At 37.1% G+C, this 19,622-nt stretch overlaps 1 protein-coding gene across 7 annotated transcripts in view; it reads left to right on the plus strand.

Annotated features, from left to right (window-relative positions):
* Nucleotides 1-19,622, plus strand: part of PCLO (piccolo presynaptic cytomatrix protein) — a 404,883-nt gene that overhangs the window by 197,560 nt on the left and 187,701 nt on the right. For 5 of the 7 annotated variants that reach the window (XM_055283384.2, XM_055283385.2, XM_055283386.2 and 2 more), the window contains exons 5-6: nucleotides 8,821-13,903; nucleotides 14,270-16,287. In XM_055283384.2, the coding sequence (XP_055139359.1) occupies nucleotides 8,821-13,903; nucleotides 14,270-16,287 (7,101 nt within the window). The remainder of the gene's footprint in view (nucleotides 1-8,820; nucleotides 13,904-14,269; nucleotides 16,288-19,622) is intronic. The other 2 variants (XM_055283387.2, XM_055283388.2) reach the window with 2 other exon arrangements.

Raw genomic sequence — 19,622 nt, forward strand, 5'->3', positions numbered from 1 at the left:
TTTTTTCTCTACTATGGACATAAAAATCAATATCCCCCTTTAACATAAAATAATGTGTCTTTATGTAAGTTTCAGTTTACTTAACCATTTGTTTACATAAGAGTCAACCAGGTTTTATTTAATGTGTGGTCAGCCGTAAAGTAATTGCAAAAAGAATAAAAGAAAAGAGGAAAAAAAATGACGGAACTAAAATCCAAAGCAAAAGTCATTCTAAAATTTCACAACGCAGTTTAATATTTAGCATGATTTTTAATATAATGTATTCTGTTAGCAGTTTTATTCAATGTGTTTAATATTGAAAGGTTATTTGTAATCAGCATAATTTGGAAAAATATTCTTTTCTTTTTCTTTAATGGAAAATTTTCATTTAACCCATTTTAACCAATATTTTCACAAGCAGTTACATCCTTTTCAGAGGAACTCTGATATTTTTTGGAGCTATAAGAGATCTTACATTATACTTAATTGAATACATTTAATTCACAGAGGACAGCAATGACTTACCAGGAAATTGAATAATTTAATAGTATTAAAATTCCAACTAGAAACTATACTTTGTTTCACTGGGATTCAATTGTGTTTTCTTTACAGTTTTAACACATGCTTACCAACCCATCTCTGCTATCTGATGCATCACACATTGTCTAAGTAAATCCTGGTCTCCTTTCATTAAATGAGTTTGAGCGGAGTCAAAAAGATGCCTATAGTCTCCATTCTAATGACTGAGTCTAGCCACCACCACCACCACCAATTGCTTCTTCCAGCTAACCTTTTATTATTATTATTATTGTACTTTAAGTTTTAGGGTACATGTGCACAATGTGCAGGTTTGTTACATATGTATCCATGTGCCATGTTGGTGTGCTGCACCCATTAACTCGTCATTTAGCATTAGGTGTATCTCCCAATGCTGTCCCTCCCCCCTCCCCCAATCCCACAACAGTCCCCAGAGTGTGATGTTCCCAGCTAACCTTTACAGAGCTTGGTGCTTGGTACTGTTTGTCTCTTTGTGAAACTTTCTGTGGCTTTCATGGCCCTCTACTTTCCTTCTCTTTTTGTCTTTCTGATCATACTTTATGAAATCTGCTTTGACTATCTCTATGATTTATCTTTGCAAAGTCCAGATGATTTTCCTTGTTTCGTTTTGAGTTCTGTCTTTGTTCCTCCTATGGGAGCTACATGAACAATTTTTGAATCCACTTATATACCTCTTGTCCCTCTCTTGAGTGTCAGACCTGCATTTTCAAGTACCTAGTCAGTAGTTCTACTTCAAAGCCTCTCTGTAAATGCAAACTCAATATGTCTGACTCTTCCACTTCTCTATAGAAACAGTTTCTGGTGGTAACTTTCTATTTCACCATCAAGCACCTGTCTCCTGTCTCCCAGTTACTAATCTTCTGAGTGATTTCAGGTCTCTTCTTACCTGTCCTTTGTTCTCCACAATGAAGGTATCACACTTCTGTCTATTAACTCCTGTTCCTCAAGGCACTACCTTACTTACTGCTTTCATGACCTTTTGCCAATTATTTGAGCAATCTAATTACTGGTTAGGATGCCTTCCTTTTCTCCCTTCTCCAGTCTGTAGCTGTCAGGTAAATGTTTTCTAGGGTTCAGATAATTTAACTCCATCACTCAGATGTTCCTACTGATTCCCTGTTGTGTTTTAAATATATTCCAAACAAGAAGTTTTCAAATATTTTCCTGAATGCAGTACTTTTTTCTTCTATTTTATAACTTTATCACTTTCTTTTTATTATTACTTTTTCTTTTGTTATACAACCTTAATATGTGTATATGTATTTATAAATTTTATGTATGTACTATTTTACTAATATTTACCTTATAAAACATTCACAAAGAATAGAGAATAATTCGGTGAAATAAACTGAAATTACCATTGTTATTATATTTATTTAAATGCAGATAATATATACAGATACATTTGATCACCTTAAAAGGTGTTTAATAATGATATTTTAGAGAGAGCACTGATTATGTTTTAATATTTTTTAAGATCTTGGTGTAAAATTTTATGATATAGTTATTTGAAATCCAGCTTCAAAGTTAAGCTTATTTTGATACTTTGATGTTCAGTTTTAATGGCTATTCAGAGCAGAAAAAAAAGATAATTAAAAAGGATATGCTAGAAATGAAAGAAGTAGCTCACAGTTTGTTCTCACTATATATTGTTACCTTTTTTTGAAGTGCGGATTGGAAACCAATTATGAAAAAAAGAATTGGCAATCGCACAAATAAGTGTCAACCTTTCTTAATACCAATCATTTGTGTTTGTTAACTATCAGAAAATGTGGGGATTTTAAAATACTTTTTCCACAAATGATTTTAAACCTGATTGCATTTCTTTGTCTAGAAGGTTTTTAAACAGATTAAAATATTCTGTTTTAAAGTTTGTTAAATAAGCAGATACAATAACTTTTAAAAGTGACATATGTTATTTTGTATAGCGTAATCATATGATAATTTCCAAATATTTATCTTCAAAGAGCTATTTCCACATTATAATTTTCTCAAAGAAACAGGTATTGTTTATTTCGCTTTAACTATATAATACCCAGCATATTGCTGATAACTAGTATTTATTTTCTTGCTATCTAATAAGTATTGTATTACTGAAAAGCACTTACAATCCTCTATTTTTAAGAAACAATCAAATCTTCACATTCTGCAGCTTTTTAACTAATTTGTCATGAGGTAAACGGTAAATATCTGTGTCATGGTCAAAAATAATGTCATAATCTCTGTCTCAGTACAAAATAAATGTTCTTCAAAATATAAAGATCTTATTAGTATACAGTGTACTACATCAGTAATATCTTGAGGCAGTCTGTCTAATTCTGGCTTACTTGTAATGAATAAATGTTTTTCACATGTACTGCCAACTCCCTAACCTTATTCTTTAAAATTATAATTCCAATCAGAGAAATTACTTCTCAATTTTTAATATTTTTTATTTAAAAAATATACATTTTTTGAATTAAACAAATCACTCCACATTGAGGCTATGTCTTCATTGGTACATTTTTCCTTGAGGGTTCACAATAGTAATCCTTAAAATATTTTATTATTAATTCAAGAGAAACAGGGAATATTATGAACTGAGTATGTAAAGAAATCTCCGTAGTTGGGTTATATTATTATTAGATCTTTTGCTACTTAATTTGTTCTCATAATTTTTTCCCAAATCTTCCACAATTATTTCTTTGTTTCTTCCAACATTTGCTGACAAAGGAATGTAGTTTGACTTGTCGCTTTATTGATTCCACATATCACTTTAGTCATTTTTTCATGGCCAAAAATAAAAAACATTTCCCCATCTATTATGTGATTTTTCTTACTGAGAAAGAAAATTCAAAAGAAGATTCCAAATGGTTATTATTGAAATTAGTGAAAACTTATAAAGTACTAGAAAACTTATTTGCTGAAAATTACAGAGGTTTGTGATAGTGTCATAATACCACTGGCTTTGATTCAAAGCACGTTCTATATTTAGGGTAAGGTTTGTTATTAGCAATAATAGATGCAGAAACAGATTTCAAATAGCTTTCCTGATAATGTCAAGCATTTTTTACTAACTTCAAGTCAGATCTGATTTAATTTGATGATCACTGTTCTCACCTTGTTATGAAAACTGATGAAAAGCTTGTAACAATATGAAAAGTATCAGCTTTCTTGTGAGTGCATGTGTGTATTTCTTACATTACTAGTTTGATCTTTAACAAATGATTTTTTTTGCAGAAATTTCTTCTACTACTCAGCTATTAGAGGAAAGCTAGTTTAGTTAAAACTAGGTGATCTTTTATAACTACAAACCATAAATCTGCATAACTGAATGATAAACTTCAACGTAAAGGTGAGCAAGTGAAGTGGTTGCCTCACTGTAACTTCTCTTTATAGTTGGTTGCCTCATTATAACTTCAGCCTTCTCCCAGGATTCCTCACAGACCATGTGACCAACTGACATGACAAGTGAGATAATAGTATTGTCCATCTATTGATTAAATATTAGTGCAGTTTAATTTATGCTCTCTTTTGGATTTAAAAATGCAACTAAAATCCTATTGTCTTCTCATTGTATTCCACTGAAGCACTTTGCATAGCTACCAGGGTATGTGCACCCCACAGCGGAGACTCCTGTCTAAATGGCTTAGTTGGCTTTCTCAGCCTTCTGGAATCTGGCTCCAGCACAACTTTCAAGCAACCACTAACATTCCCCATGGGGAGAAATTAAAGAAAAACAGCCAAATACGCCTTTGTGTGATTCCTGAACATAGCCTGTGCTTTCTCCTTTCTGAACCTGTTCTCAGTTTTTCTGTGTGCACTGATGCTGCACCTTCACATCAACTGTGTCAGAAAAAATCCCACCTGAACCTCCAGACCACTTTGCTAGCATGACTTCCATGAGTCTGCCCTTCTATTCCCTGATGCAGTTTTTTCTGCATCAGAAAATATTAGAAAAATAGTCAGTTTTCCTGATGCAGAATTTTCTGCAATGATTAATTTCTTAATTAGTTTTTATTTACAGTCAAAACAATACTCTTAATTTACCTCTTACTATTCTGGCTGCTGTGTTAAGTACTTCCTTATACAATTATTGATAAGGTTAATATTATGATAGCTTTAGTAAAGATGGGGAAACTGAATTTCCATGCCCAAGATCACATAGCTGGAAGGCAGAAGTGCTAGAATTATAGTCCAGCTCTGATTACAAAGACTGTGCCCTCACCCACTGCACAAGATGTTTTTTCCTATGACACTTTTAGAATACTGGCTTTTCATTATTATAATTATCCATCTCCCTTAGCAACCCTCACTGCTATACCAAACACTTGGTATAATATTTTACTCTATTTATATATGTGTATTATTTAATCATTAATCTAGCTGTCATTTGTGTCATTCATATTATTATAGTACATTGTTTAAATTTCTTTGTTGCCACATCATTTTATCACTTCATTCATTCCTATCTTTCAAAATGTTTGTTGAATAGCATTAAAATTAATCCTGAAGTATAACAATTTGAAAACTACATACACATTTTTAAATTTTTAGTTTAATATTTTAAAAGTTATATTGCTATAGAATTTTACCTTTTACTTATATACACAGACAGAATACTGTTTAAATCTTTATTTGATATAATACACTAAAATACTCTCCTCATAGAAACCAAACTTGGAACATTCTTTAGCAGGTACTTTTATTTCTTGTTAAAATGATCTCAGGGTTAGTATTTAAGTTACATATAGCCAATAAGTGGCTGCCTAATCAGAAAGGATGAAAAATAATAATGTTTTCTGTAGTGAGAAGGACTCCCATATTATAGTGCTTAGATGAGAGCATCCGATCTTTCACTCCAGGTCCAGTGAATTTTATAGGCTTAATTTTGTTTGGAGTGTTACAAACACTCAAATCAGTAATCTGCATTAATGTAAACTTTATGTAAATTATTGAAGATTTGCATTCATTGTTTAATTTTAGCCCGTCAAAATAAATGGAAAATTAAACAAAAACTTCACACACTGCATCCTTTCTTTGCACAGTTTTATATGTCATCTAGAATTCAGTTCTTTAATAATATTCAAAAAAAATTCTGTTTGCCTTCAATATGGAAGGCTTTTGTGAAAAGAGCAAAACCAAATTTGGCAGTGCAGGTATGTCTTGGCACATTCTCCACTACTAGTGAAGGCCTCAAGATACACCACCATGGGAAGAGATCCAAATGTGGCTCCATTCGTCACTGCCTCTCACTGACCAGTCTGCAGCCCAATAAATGGCAGGGGGTTATTGGAAGGGAAAGGAAAAAAAGCCTGGAGAGTAAACACTTTGCCAGCTTGCCACCTTATAATATGCAAAAGTTATTTAGGGGAAGAAAATCATTGCAGCATCACCACCATAGGTAAACAATGATGAAATCCTATGAGGAGTGTGGAGGGAGGAGACCAGGCAGTGAGTGGGAGGAGGAATAACTGGGTAGGACATGGTGCTGAGTGAAGAAGAAAAGCATGAACACAAGGAAAAGGCACATAAGGGAGATTGTAGGGCTGGTATTTTGATATTTATGTGTATTAATCTTCTGTCTAATGTCACTTAATATCTCTTGTTACATTATATAAGTCTGGTCCTAATCCGTTTTGTATAATATCAGTAGAACCTTCAGAATCCATTATATGAAACTGTAACTTTTTAAATGGTCCTCTGAATTGTTACATATAACCATGGTCACATTTCTTTCATATATGCTTAGTTTTATGACATTGTTACATATTTTAATATACGTAGACATAAAATAAAGAATACCCATGGCCAGGCACGGTGGCTCACGCCTGTAATCCCAGGATTTTGGGAGGCCGAGGTGGGCGGATCAGGAGGTCAGGAGTTCAAGATAAGCCTAACCAACATGGTGAAACCCGTCTCTACTAAAAATACAAAAATTAGCCAGGCGTGGTGGCACACACCTGTAATCCCAGCTACTCAGGAAGCTGAGGCAGGAGAATGGCTTGAACCCAGGAGGCGGAGGTGGCAGTGAGCCAAGATCGAGCCACTGCACTCCAGCCTGGGTGACAAAGCGTGACTCCGTCTCAAAAAAAAAATAAGAAGAAAAATAAGAATACACATGACATTATCAAAGTTTGACTGTGAAAGATCATATTCTTGACCTTTTATTCACAAGGAGCTTAAGTATCCCACCCCCATCATGATGGTGTTTACTGTAATTCAGTAAAGGGAGGATAGGGCTAGGGTTAAAAAAAAGACAAACAAGGAAGGACAGAAATTATATTGAATTCCAAAAAATGTGCTCTGGCATTTTCTGGGATGTAATGAAATGGAAATGTCTCTCCACTATTACCATCCAGAAAGCATTTATTAGAAGGCAGCTTCACCATTGCTTGCCACTTCATTATGAGAAAGGAACTGAAATGAGTTAAGTGCTCATCAACCCTCCTACTATAGTCTCACAACTGCAGATAAGAAATTCTTTACTGGAAAGACATGCAAATTGGTACAGTATAGTTAATTCTAGGTGCACACTGAAGAGTAGGCATTAGTTTTTGCACTAAAGTTGTTAAGAATGTATCACACTGTCTTTTTTAATTGAGTAACATTGTAAATTCAGCAAAATCATTTTACCCTATAATATGCTCTGGATAGATCATTGACCATGCATAATAAAGGTATATATTTAGATGAAAATGAATGTAAAATGAGCATCAAGCCAACAATATTTATATTTGATAACTCTAACTAGAAAAAGGAGAAGAAAAGAAGGAGGGAGGGAAGGATGGGGAGAGGGAGGGAGGGAAGGAAGGAAGGAAAGGAAGGAAGGAAGGAAGGAAGGAAGGAAGGAAGGAAGGAAGGAACAACGGAAGGAAGGACGAAGGAAGGAAGAAGGAAGGAAGGAAGGATGAAGGAAGAAAAGATGAAGGATGGAGGAAGGAAGGAGGAAGGAAGGAAGGAGTATGTTTGTTGTGCAAACTTACGTCTGTTTACTTGGGCCATAGTTAGATCAGAAGATTCTGCTCATGCCAACACACACTGAAAATATTGAGACAGTGCAAGATACAGACTTAGTGAAATTAAGGTGGCCTCACAGGCTAGAATAAGCTGCAGCATGCTCTTAGGCAGCTGTTCCCCAACCCCTCCTTTCTGTAGGCTATGAGACTATTGTGACACTCTCCTTTAAACAGGACAACTAACTGAATCAGTTTTGTTTTGCTCATGTATATTTTTAATTAGCAAAAAAGTCTTTATGCAAGAAGTCTCTATATTTAATTTTTATTTAAGGCCTCTCTGATTCTTGAACCTAAATTGTTGTCATGGCATCGTCATAGCCCAAGAAAGGCAACAAGTTCAAGGTTGTGGTGTGTCGCTAAGGGTCCCAGATCTCTGGAAAGCCCATGCTCCTGCTCACAAAAGCTATTTATTGTTTAAGGAAGCTGCTTTTCAAGATAAAACAAGATTTCAAAATCAGAAGGTATTTGTAAGTGACATTAGTGAAACACCTTTGAGATGAAATGCTGAAGATAAATGTGATTAACAACTCTACAAAAATAACAGCTGGATATTTCTCTTTAACTGAACTGATGAGTCAGACCAATTATTGTATAACTTTTTCAAAGTACATAATTTCTAAACATTCATTCCAAGTGATATAGAGTAATGATATTAACAATAATACCAAGTATATATAGTGTTTCATAACTTTCAAAATGTCTTTTTAAAGCAGTGCCTTGTTTGAATCATTTGACAAGAATGATAAAAGATTATTTGTGGTACATGGCATATATGTTATTATGGCATGTTACTTGCTTTTTTTTGTTTAGTAAATTCTCCAACATCCCTTACAACTTACAGCCAGGCACAGAGCCCATTGTCTGATACTTTCTTGAACTTTACCTGACCTCATAATCCAAAAATATAAATTATGTTAATAGAAAATTTATCTTTAAACATCTTCATCACAATTTATAAACTTTATTCTAAAGCAGATTTATTGAGAAAAATAATCGTATTTTTGAAGGAAAATGACATTGAAATGTGAAAAGGTAGAGTATTTGTGAAAGAAGATCAAATGTCATTGAGAATTGACATTTAATGAAATTTAGTTTAAATGGAAACTAACCTTATGAACGCATATCAACAATATTTTTCTCAAACTTTTAAAAAATACTGACATATAGTTGAAAAAATTTTCCAAAATTATTTTTCAGTTCCTAATAGTTATTTGGTAGTAACAGAGAGGCCATGTTTTTAGTTTAACCATGTTAAGTTTTCCTGTATCTTTATCTCCCTGCTTAGGAAAAGGAAGATGACAAATCAGACACCTCAAGTTCTCAGCAGCCTAAAAGCCCCCAAGGTCTGAGCGACACGGGATATTCTTCCGATGGAATATCAAGCTCGCTTGGTGAAATTCCAAGTCTTATTCCAACTGATGAAAAGGATATTCTCAAGGGACTCAAAAAGGACTCTTTTTCACAAGAAAGCAGCCCTTCCAGTCCCTCAGATTTGGCTAAGTTAGAAAGTACAGTCCTATCTATTTTGGAAGCTCAAGCAAGTACACTTGTTGATGAAAAGTCAGAAAAGAAAACACAACCCCATGAAGTTTCTCCTGAACAGCCTAAAGACCAAGAGAAAACTCAGAGTTTATCTGAAACCTTGGAAATTACTATTTCAGAAGAGGAAATCAAAGAGAGTCAAGAAGAAAGGAAAGACACTTTTAAAAAAGATAGCCAACAAGATATTCCTTCCAGCAAGGACCATAAAGAGAAGTCTGAGTTTGTTGATGACATAACTACTAGAAGAGAGCCTTATGATTCAGTTGAAGAGAGTAGTGAAAGTGAAAACTCACCTGTTCCACAAAGAAAACGAAGAACTAGTGTTGGCTCATCAAGCAGTGATGAGTATAAACAGGAAGACAGCCAAGGATCAGGGGAAGAGGAGGACTTCATTCGAAAACAAATCATAGAAATGAGTGCTGATGAAGATGCTTCAGGTTCTGAAGATGATGAGTTCATCAGAAACCAGCTCAAAGAGATTAGTAGTAGTACTGAGATCCAGAAGAAGGAAGAAACAAAGGGAAAAGGCAAAATAACAGCAGGGAAACACAGAAGACTGACGCGAAAAAGTAGCACAAGCATTGATGATGATGCAGGAAGACGTCACTCATGGCATGATGAAGACGATGAAGCATTTGATGAAAGTCCTGAACTTAAATACAGAGAAACTAAAAGTCAGGAAAGTGAAGAACTTGTAGTTGCTGGAGGAGGAGGGCTACGCCGATTTAAAACAATTGAGCTCAACAGTACAATAGCAGATAAATATTCTGCAGAGTCATCACAGAAAAAAACAAGTTTGTATTTTGATGAAGAGCCAGAATTAGAAATGGAAAGCCTGACAGACTCACCTGAAGATAGGTCAAGGGGAGAGGGATCTTCGAGTCTGCATGCTTCCAGCTTCACTCCTGGTACATCCCCTACATCAGTATCATCACTTGATGAGGACAGTGACAGTAGCCCGAGTCACAAAAAAGGAGAGAGCAAACAGCAACGTAAAGCTCGGCACAGATCACATGGCCCTCTTTTGCCTACTATTGAAGATTCTTCAGAGGAAGAAGAATTGAGAGAGGAAGAAGAATTATTAAAGGAGCAAGAAAAGCAGAGGGAAATAGAACAGCAACAAAGAAAGAGTTCTAGTAAAAAATCAAAGAAAGACAAAGATGAACTTCGAGCTCAGAGAAGAAGGGAAAGGCCAAAGACACCACCTAGTAATCTCTCTCCCATTGAAGATGCATCTCCGACGGAAGAGTTACGTCAGGCTGCAGAAATGGAGGAGCTCCATAGATCTTCTTGTTCTGAATATTCACCTAGCATAGAATCAGACCCAGAAGGTTTTGAAATAAGCCCGGAAAAAATAATAGAAGTACAAAAAGTTTATAAATTGCCCACAGCTGTGTCATTATACTCACCAACAGATGAGCAATCTATTATGCAGAAAGAAGGTAGCCAAAAGGCGTTAAAAAGTGCTGAGGAGATGTATGAAGAAATGATGCATAAAACACACAAATACAAAGCTTTTCCAGCTGCAGCTGAACGAGATGAAGTGTTTGAAAAAGAGCCGTTGTATGGTGGGATGCTAATAGAGGATTATATTTATGAATCTTTAGTAGAAGATACGTACAATGGATCGGTAGATGGCAGCCTGCTAACAAGGCAAGAAGAAGAAAATGGATTTATGCAACAGAAAGGAAGAGAGCAAAAGATAAGACTTTCAGAACAGATTTATGAAGATCCCATGCAAACAATTACAGACCTCCAGAAAGAGTTTTATGAGTTAGAAAGCTTACATTCTGTTCTGCCTCAGGAAGATATTGTTTCAAGCTCTTTTATCATCCCAGGAAGCCATGAGATAGTGGACCTGGGTACTATGGTAACTTCTACAGGAGAAGAAAAGAAACTACTAGATGCTGATACTGCCTATGAAGAACTTATGAAGAGGCAACAGATGCAGTTAACACCTGGATCTAGCCCAACCCAGGCCCCCATTGGTGAGGATATGACAGAGTCCACCATGGACTTTGACAGAATGCCTGATGCATCTTTGTCATCAAGTGTTCTCTCAGGAGCATCTCTTACAGATTCAACCAGCAGTGCAACACTCTCTATCCCAGATGTTAAAATAACCCAGCATTTTTCAACAGAAGAAATTGAGGATGAATATGTAACCGATTATACGAGAGAAATTCAAGAGATAATTGCCCATGAATCGCTGATTTTGACCTACTCGGAGCCTTCAGAAAGTGCTACATCTGTCCCACCCTCTGACACACCTTCTCTCACATCATCTGTTTCTTCAGTCTGTACCACAGATAGCTCCTCACCCATTACTACCCTGGATAGCATAACCACAGTTTATACAGAGCCAGTGGACATGATAACTAAATTTGAAGATTCTGAGGAAATTTCTTCATCAACTTATTTTCCAGGCAGCATTATAGACTATCCAGAAGAAATAAGTGTATCTTTAGATCGGACTTCCACACCAGATGGTAGAGCTAGTGCTGATCATATTGTTATTTCCTTATCTGATGTGGCATCTTCTATCATAGAATCTCTAGTACCTAAACCTGAAGGGCCAGTTGCTGACACTATTTCTACTGACTTATCCATATCTGAAAAGGACCCAGTGAAGAAAGCCAAGAAGGAAACTGGGAATGGAATCATTCTAGAAGTTTTGGAAGCTTACAGAGACAAAAAGGAGTTGGAGGCTGAACTAACAAAAAGTAGCTTATCCGAAACCGTGTTTGATCACCCACCTTCTTCTGTAATAGCCCTTCCAATGAAAGAGCAGCTTTCAACTACGTACTTTATATCTGGAGAGACCTTTAGTCAGGAAAAACCTGCATCTCCGTTACCATCTGGCAGTCCTTCTGTTTCCTCTCTTCCAGCTAAACCTCGCCCATTCTTTAGAAGTTCTTCTTTGGACATATCAGCTCAACCTCCTCCCCCTCCTCCCCCTCCCCCTCCTCCTCCTCCTCCACCACCACCCCCTCCTCCCCCACCACTTCCTCCACCAACTTCACCTAAACCAACTATTCTTCCTAAAAAAAAGTTAACAGTTGCAGCTCCAGTGACTACAGCTACACCTCTGTTTGATGCTGTTACTACTGTAGAGACCACAGCTGTTCTGAGAAGTAATGGATTACCTGTTACAAGAATATGTACCAGTGCACCTCCTCCTGTTCCTCCTAAGCCATCTTCAATTCCATCTGGACTTGTATTTACCCACAGGCCTGAGCCAAGCAAACCTCCAATCGCCCCCAAACCAGTGATTCCTCAGCTTCCAACAACTACACAAAAACCAACAGATATACACCCCAAACCAACAGGCCTATCTTTAACTTCAAGTATGACCTTAAATTTAGTGACTTCAGCAGATTATAAATTGCCTTCCCCTACCTCCCCACTTTCCCCACACTCCAACAAGTCCTCACCAAGATTTTCCAAATCCCTCACAGAAACTTATGTAGTTATTACATTGCCATCTGAACCTGGGACTCCAACAGATTCTTCTGCTAGTCAAGCAATTACCAGTTGGCCCTTGGGATCACCCTCCAAAGATCTGGTTTCTGTTGAACCTGTGTTTTCTGTAGTTCCTCCTGTGACAGCTGTAGAAATTCCAATTTCTTCAGAACAGACCTTCTACATCTCTGGAGCTTTACAGACATTTTCTGCTACCCCTGTCACAGCACCCTCTTCATTTCAAGCAGCTCCCACGTCAGTTACACAGTTTCTCACTACTGAAGTTTCCAAGACTGAGGTTTCAGCAACCAGAAGTACAGCTCCTAGTGTTGGTCTCAGCAGCATTTCCACAACAATTCCTCCAGAGCCTCTTGCTCTAGATAACATACATTTAGAGAAGCCTCAGTATAAAGAAGATGGAAAATTGCAACTTGTTGGTGATGTAATTGATTTGCGTACAGTACCAAAGGTAGAAGTTAAAACAACTGATAAATGTATTGATCTTTCTGCTTCTACAATGGATGTGAAAAGGCAGATCACAACAAATGAAGTTTATGGGAAACAAATTAGTGCTGTCCAACCCTCTATTATAAATCTTAGTGTGACATCATCAATAGTGACTCCTATATCTCTGGCCACTGAGACAGTGACCTTTGTCACATGCACAGCTAGTGCAAGTTACACTACAGGCACAGAAAGCCTAGTGGGTGTACAACATGCAATGACAACACCACTCCAACTTACAACATCAAAGCATGCTGAGCCCCCATACAGGATACCAAGTGACCAGGTCTTTCCTATAGCTAGGGAAGAAGCACCAATAAACTTATCTCTAGGTACTCCAGCACATGCAATGACATTGGCTATTACAAAACCTGTCACTGTGCCTCCTGTTGGTGTCACAAATGGATGGACTGATAGCACCATATCCCAGGGGATCACTGATGGGGAAGTAGTGGATCTCAGTACAACCAAGTCTCACAGAACAGTCGTAACAATGGATGAGTCTACTTCAAGTGTGATGACCAAAATAATAGAAGATGATGAAAAACCCGTTGATTTAACCGCAGGGAGAAGAGCTGTGTGCTGTGACATGGTTTATAAATTACCATTTGGAAGGAGCTGCACAGCACAGCAGCCTGCAACTACTCTTCCTGAGGATCGTTTTGGTTATAGGGATGACCACTATCAGTATGATCGATCAGGGCCATATGGTTATAGAGGGATTGGGGGAATGAAGCCTTCCATGTCTGACACAAATTTAGCAGAAGCTGGACATTTTTTCTATAAAAGTAAGAATGCTTTTGATTATTCTGAAGGAACTGACACAGCAGTAGATCTGACTTCAGGGAGAGTTACTACAGGTCAGTATGATGTGGCAGCAGACCTTTCCTTGAAATATCATTATGGTGTTCCTCATCTCATTTCAGGATGAAAATGTGGCTTCTTTTCCAGTTTTGTTACTTTTTCTCTTTCTTTGGATGTTATAGCAGCATATTTTGGAGTACATGTGCACTTTTGTTCCTTCATTTTAAAAAAAAATTGTTCTGCTCAAAATCACCTGCATGCACCTGCATGTTCAACATTGCTTTCATTCCGCATCTAATTAGGCTACCCTGTGGATTTGCATGCAGTCTCATTCATTATGTTCATCAAGATGAGAGGGTTTTCAAACTCAAAAAGCATCATTCATTCTGGGAACTGGACTATAACTCTGCCCTGTATTTCAGGTGAGGTAATGGATTATTCAAGCAAGACTACAGGTCCATATCCAGAAACACGACAAGTCATTTCAGGAGTTGGGATTAGTACCCCACAGTATTCCACAGCAAGAATGACACCACCACCAGGACCCCAGTATTGTGTGGGGAGTGTTTTGAGGTCATCTAATGGTGTTGTCTATTCTTCAGTAGCAACTCCAACACCCTCTACATTTGCTATCACCACACAACCCGGCTCCATTTTCAGCACCACAGTGAGGGATTTGTCTGGTATTCATACAGTTGATGCAGTGACTTCATTACCTGCCCTGCACCATAGCCAGCCAATGCCTAGATCATATTTTATAACAACAGGTGCATCTGAAACGGATATTGCAGTAACTGGTATTGATATCAGTGCCAGTTTGCAAACTATTACTGTGGAGTCTCTTACTGCTGAGACGATAGACTCTGTTCCCACTTTAACCACAGCATCCGAAGTGTTTCCTGAAGTGGTGGGAGATGAAAGTGCTCTTTTAATTGTCCCTGAAGAAGATAAACAACAACAGCAGCAGCTAGACTTGGAACGTGAGCTCCTGGAACTGGAGAAAATTAAGCAACAGCGCTTTGCTGAGGAATTGGAGTGGGAACGTCAGGAAATTCAAAGATTCCGAGAACAAGAAAAGATCATGGTTCAGAAAAAGTTGGAGGAGCTGCAGTCTATGAAGCAACACCTTCTCTATCAGCAAGAAGAAGAGCGGCAAGCCCAGTTCATGATGAGGCAGGAGACGTTAGCTCAGCAACAGTTACAGCTTGAGCAGATCCAACAGCTGCAACAACAGCTTCACCAGCAGCTGGAGGAGCAAAAGATTCGGCAGATCTACCAGTATAACTATGACCCTTCTGGAACTGCTTCTCCACAAACCACTACAGAGCAGGCAATTTTGGAAGGTCAGTATGCTGCTCCAGAAGGCAGTCAATTTTGGGCAACTGAAGATGCAACCACCACAGCTTCAGCTGTTGTGGCAATTGAAATACCACAAAGCCAAGGATGGTACACCGTTCAGTCTGATGGTGTTACTCAGTACATTGCCCCACCTGGTATCCTGAGCACTGTTTCAGAAATACCTCTAACAGATGTTGTTGTCAAAGAGGAAAAACAACCCAAAAAGAGAAGTTCTGGAGCTAAAGTCCGAGGACAGTATGATGACATGGGAGAAAATATGACAGATGATCCCCGAAGTTTTAAAAAGATAGTGGACAGTGGTGTACAAACGGATGACGAAGATGCCACGGATCGGAGCTATGTGAGTAGGAGAAGGAGAACTAAAAAGAGTGTGGATACAAGCGTCCAAACTGATGATGAAGATCAGGATGAGTGGGATATGCCTACTAGATCAAGGAGGAAAGCTCGTGTAGGGAAATATGGTGACAGCATGACAGAGGCTGACAAGACCAAACCTCTTTCCAAAGTCTCCAGCATAGCAGTTCAAACGGTAGCAGAGATATCTGTGCAAACTGAACCAGTTGGAACCATAAGAACACCCTCCATACGGGCACGAGTGGATGCCAAGGTAGAAATAATTAAACACATTTCAGCACCTGAAAAGACTTACAAAGGGGGCAGTTTAGGATGTCAAACAGAAGCAGATTCAGACACACAAAGTCCTCAGTATCTGAGTGCCACATCTCCACCCAAAGACAAGAAACGCCCAACACCTTTAGAGATTGGTTATTCATCTCACCTCCGGGCAGATTCCACAGTACAGCTGGCTCCTTCCCCACCCAAATCCCCCAAAGTCCTTTACTCACCCATCTCACCACTTTCACCAGGCAAAGCCTTAGAATCAGCCTTTGTACCTTATGAAAAACCCCTCCCTGATGATATAAGTCCACAGAAAGTACTGCATCCAGATATGGCTAAAGTTCCCCCAGCAAGTCCTAAGACAGCCAAGATGATGCAGCGTTCTATGTCTGACCCCAAGCCTCTGAGTCCAACAGCAGACGAAAGTTCCAGGGCTCCTTTTCAGTATACCGAGGGCTATACGGTAAGAGTGATTCTTTTCAGTTGGAAGGCAATGGATGAGTTATTAATCATGTGTTTTCAGACTTTTAGGAGGCAATCAGGCTCCTGGTACCTTAGAAACCTAATACTAGATTAGAGTGAAGATTATTGCCTTAGAAATTTACGCTATATATGTGTGTGAGCGTGTGCGTGTGTGTGTGCATGCGTGTGTGTGTGCGTGCATGTGTGTGTGTGCGTTTGTGTGTAGAAAACCATACATTCACTTAAAAATACCAAAGAAAGAAAGCACATTATGTGAAGCAAAATGAGTTTATTATTTTAAGACAATGAAATTAAAAGTCATATTCTTATATCGAAATCTCCCAAATATCAACTGTAGCTGTGATTTCAGTAAACATAATTAATATTCATTTTCAAGCATGACAGGAAATGTTAAACAGATAATGCAAAAGGTGACTATAAATTTAGACCATGGATATTTAGTGGGAAGGCCCTTAGGATTATCTGGTCAGTATCCTCTTCCTCCAGCCAGAATGTTTTCATTAAAAGGCTTGGAACACTTACTGGTCAAAAGAACATTTCTGAGGCAGGCAGATAAGAGTGTAATATAATCATCATAGTTCATCCATGCTTATTTTATTTCTGGCAACTTTATTAATCTAAACTCAGGTAAACCTTAGTCCTAGTGCTCACAGAAGCAAAAATATTTTTTCATGTTTCTTTGAATAATATAAATTAATTATTTTCAAATATATAGATATGCTTCAAGGAGAAAAGAACATATACAGATGTATCTGTGAAGATCTCTGTAACAGAGAATAAGAAATGTGGATAATCAGCTGTAAAGCAGATATTTCCTACTTAAGAAAATCTAATACACATAACTATTCAGAAAGTGATTGATAGATATAATAGCTTAATTTAGAACAAGACTTCTGTTCAAATTAGAAGCTCCCCTAATGCATGATTACTGAGCTCTAGGTTTTGAACCCTGAAGTTTCTAAGTAGGTTTTTCTGAGATGGTGTTACATTTCCACTGACCCATATGCGTTAAACACTGGCTGTGGGCTGAAAAACATGTCACAATATATGACTGTAAGTCTACTTGTAGGTATATAGCCATCAATGGTCATAATAGTAAATTATAAATTTATTTATGTTTTCTAGTTTTCTAATAGAATTGCATTATTACGGTTTTTTTTTTTTTTTTCTCAAGTAGTGTAACCTAAAAGTAAAACTGTCTTCATGTCAAGGAGAGAGGTAATAGCTATAGAATCAGGAAACCTCTGTTGTATTGAGATTTCATCCGGTATACAGAGAATTACTTTATGCATAGTGTTGTTTCTAGAATTTAATCTATTGATATAGTTGAGAAGTGATTTTTAAGTTAGTTATATAACGTGTAGGTATATATTTTTATAGGTTTGGCCTAGAAATTCACTTAAAGAGTTATGTGAACAACTTTGAAATATGATTTTGGGCAGTATTTTCAAAGTAATAGTGAAGACTTCTGTTATTAGAAAGAACAGGCTTTCCAGGTGGAATATTGACTATTTACATAATATGTATCCCCGTATGCTTAATTCAAATGAGCTCAGCTAAAAAAGAGTCTCAAGTTATCAATATTTTTTTCCTCACAAAGTATTCACTTTGGATTTGGAAAAGTATCCACTTGGAAATTGATACAAGGGGTTGTAAAGGTTGTATTACTGATTGTGTCAGAAATATTGATAAGCTAATCATAAAGGAAGTGGAGTAGAATTACCAAATAATACCCAGAATCTGAAAAACCCTAGGCGTTTTGAGCCTCAAAGCACAATTCAGTGGTTCTTTTTTCCAGTTGGTCAAGTTAAATGGATACTTTTAATATGGAATAGTTGTATACAAATTCAAAGGTATTGTCTCATTACATGCACAGGTAGATCATTTTATACACAGGCAGTGTTGTTAACACTCTAGAGACTATGAGTCTAAGATGTGAATTTTATAATTTCTAGGCAAATGTCTAGACATACTTTAAGTCTATTTTAAAGTAAATAAATTAATTTCTTAATTATGAGTGTGAATTATTAACTATACTAAAAAATAATTTTCTTAGGGATATTCATAGTGATGTGAATTTAAGAAGGCTAGCTCAGTAGTTTACAGGTTGTTAATTTTCACAGACCAGTAAGATTTAAAAAACTTACACCACTCAGTAGGCACTGAAACAACACAGTGACACATATAATACAGTGTAAAAATAAGTTTTATACTCTATCAGATTCTGAATCAATCTGTCCTCCTCCTGAAAGTGTCAGGAGATGTTGCAAAGAAGAGGTCTGAGTCATGAAGATTGAGACCTCTGCTGGACCATGAAGAGAAAAATGGAGGTCATTGTAACTAGAGGGAATAAATGGACAAAGTTTCAGATTGATGAACAGACATAAAACAAAGAGGAGGATAAAAGGGTTTACTGTAAATACAACCAGAAAGGCGAGTGAGGGCCAGGTCACTGGAGATCTAATCTGCTGCCTTAAAAAGTTTAGATTTACATCCTGTGGCTATGAGGATCATAGACCAGAGCCACTATCATCATTTATTTACAATGTGCACAGCCCTTAGGCTGCTTCTACACTTGACTTTACTTCCATCAGTTCTCTAAACAGCACGTAGAGTGATTTTCTAAAATGTACATCGGATTATGTTACTTGCAGCACAGTTTAAACTCTATTAGGATCTCATCAAATTCAAAATATATTAGAAATTTCTTAACAAGGCCATATATGATGTGATCTCTGCTTGTTTCATGACCTCATTGGTCATTCCCAGACTTTCTCCCCTCCTCACTCTGCTCTGACCACAGGCCGTGCTGTTCTTTGGATGTGCCAACCTCGCCCCCACCCAGGGCAGGAGTCTGTGCCTCTCTCTCCCCAGATATACGTATGCTGACTCCTACATACAGATTTCTGCTCAAATTTTACCTCCACAGAGAGACTTTTCTTAATTTGTTCTCTAAAGAAGTCTACTTATTACTATAAATCTCTATTTCTGCCTCTAAATTTGTATATATTACTTACTAAATACATTATATTGTGTATTTAATTGAATATTGTCTTTCTTCTCCTGTAGAATATAAGCTCTACAAGAGCAGGAATTTTGTTTCTCTTGCTGCTATAGTCCTAAATGCCTGAATAGTGCCTGGCATGAAGTAGGTGCTCAACACTTGTTGAATAAATTTATTAAAGGGAAGATTATAATCATAGAAGCAATGGGATAAGATGTATATTGAAAAGACTGGCTGCTTATCTTTTCATTGCTGTACTTGGACAATGAAATCTTAGCAAGTCTTGTTGATAATCTATGTTAATATGTCCT

This window comes from Symphalangus syndactylus, chromosome 6 (genome assembly GCF_028878055.3).
Source record: "Symphalangus syndactylus isolate Jambi chromosome 6, NHGRI_mSymSyn1-v2.1_pri, whole genome shotgun sequence".
NCBI lineage: Eukaryota > Metazoa > Chordata > Mammalia > Primates > Hylobatidae > Symphalangus > Symphalangus syndactylus.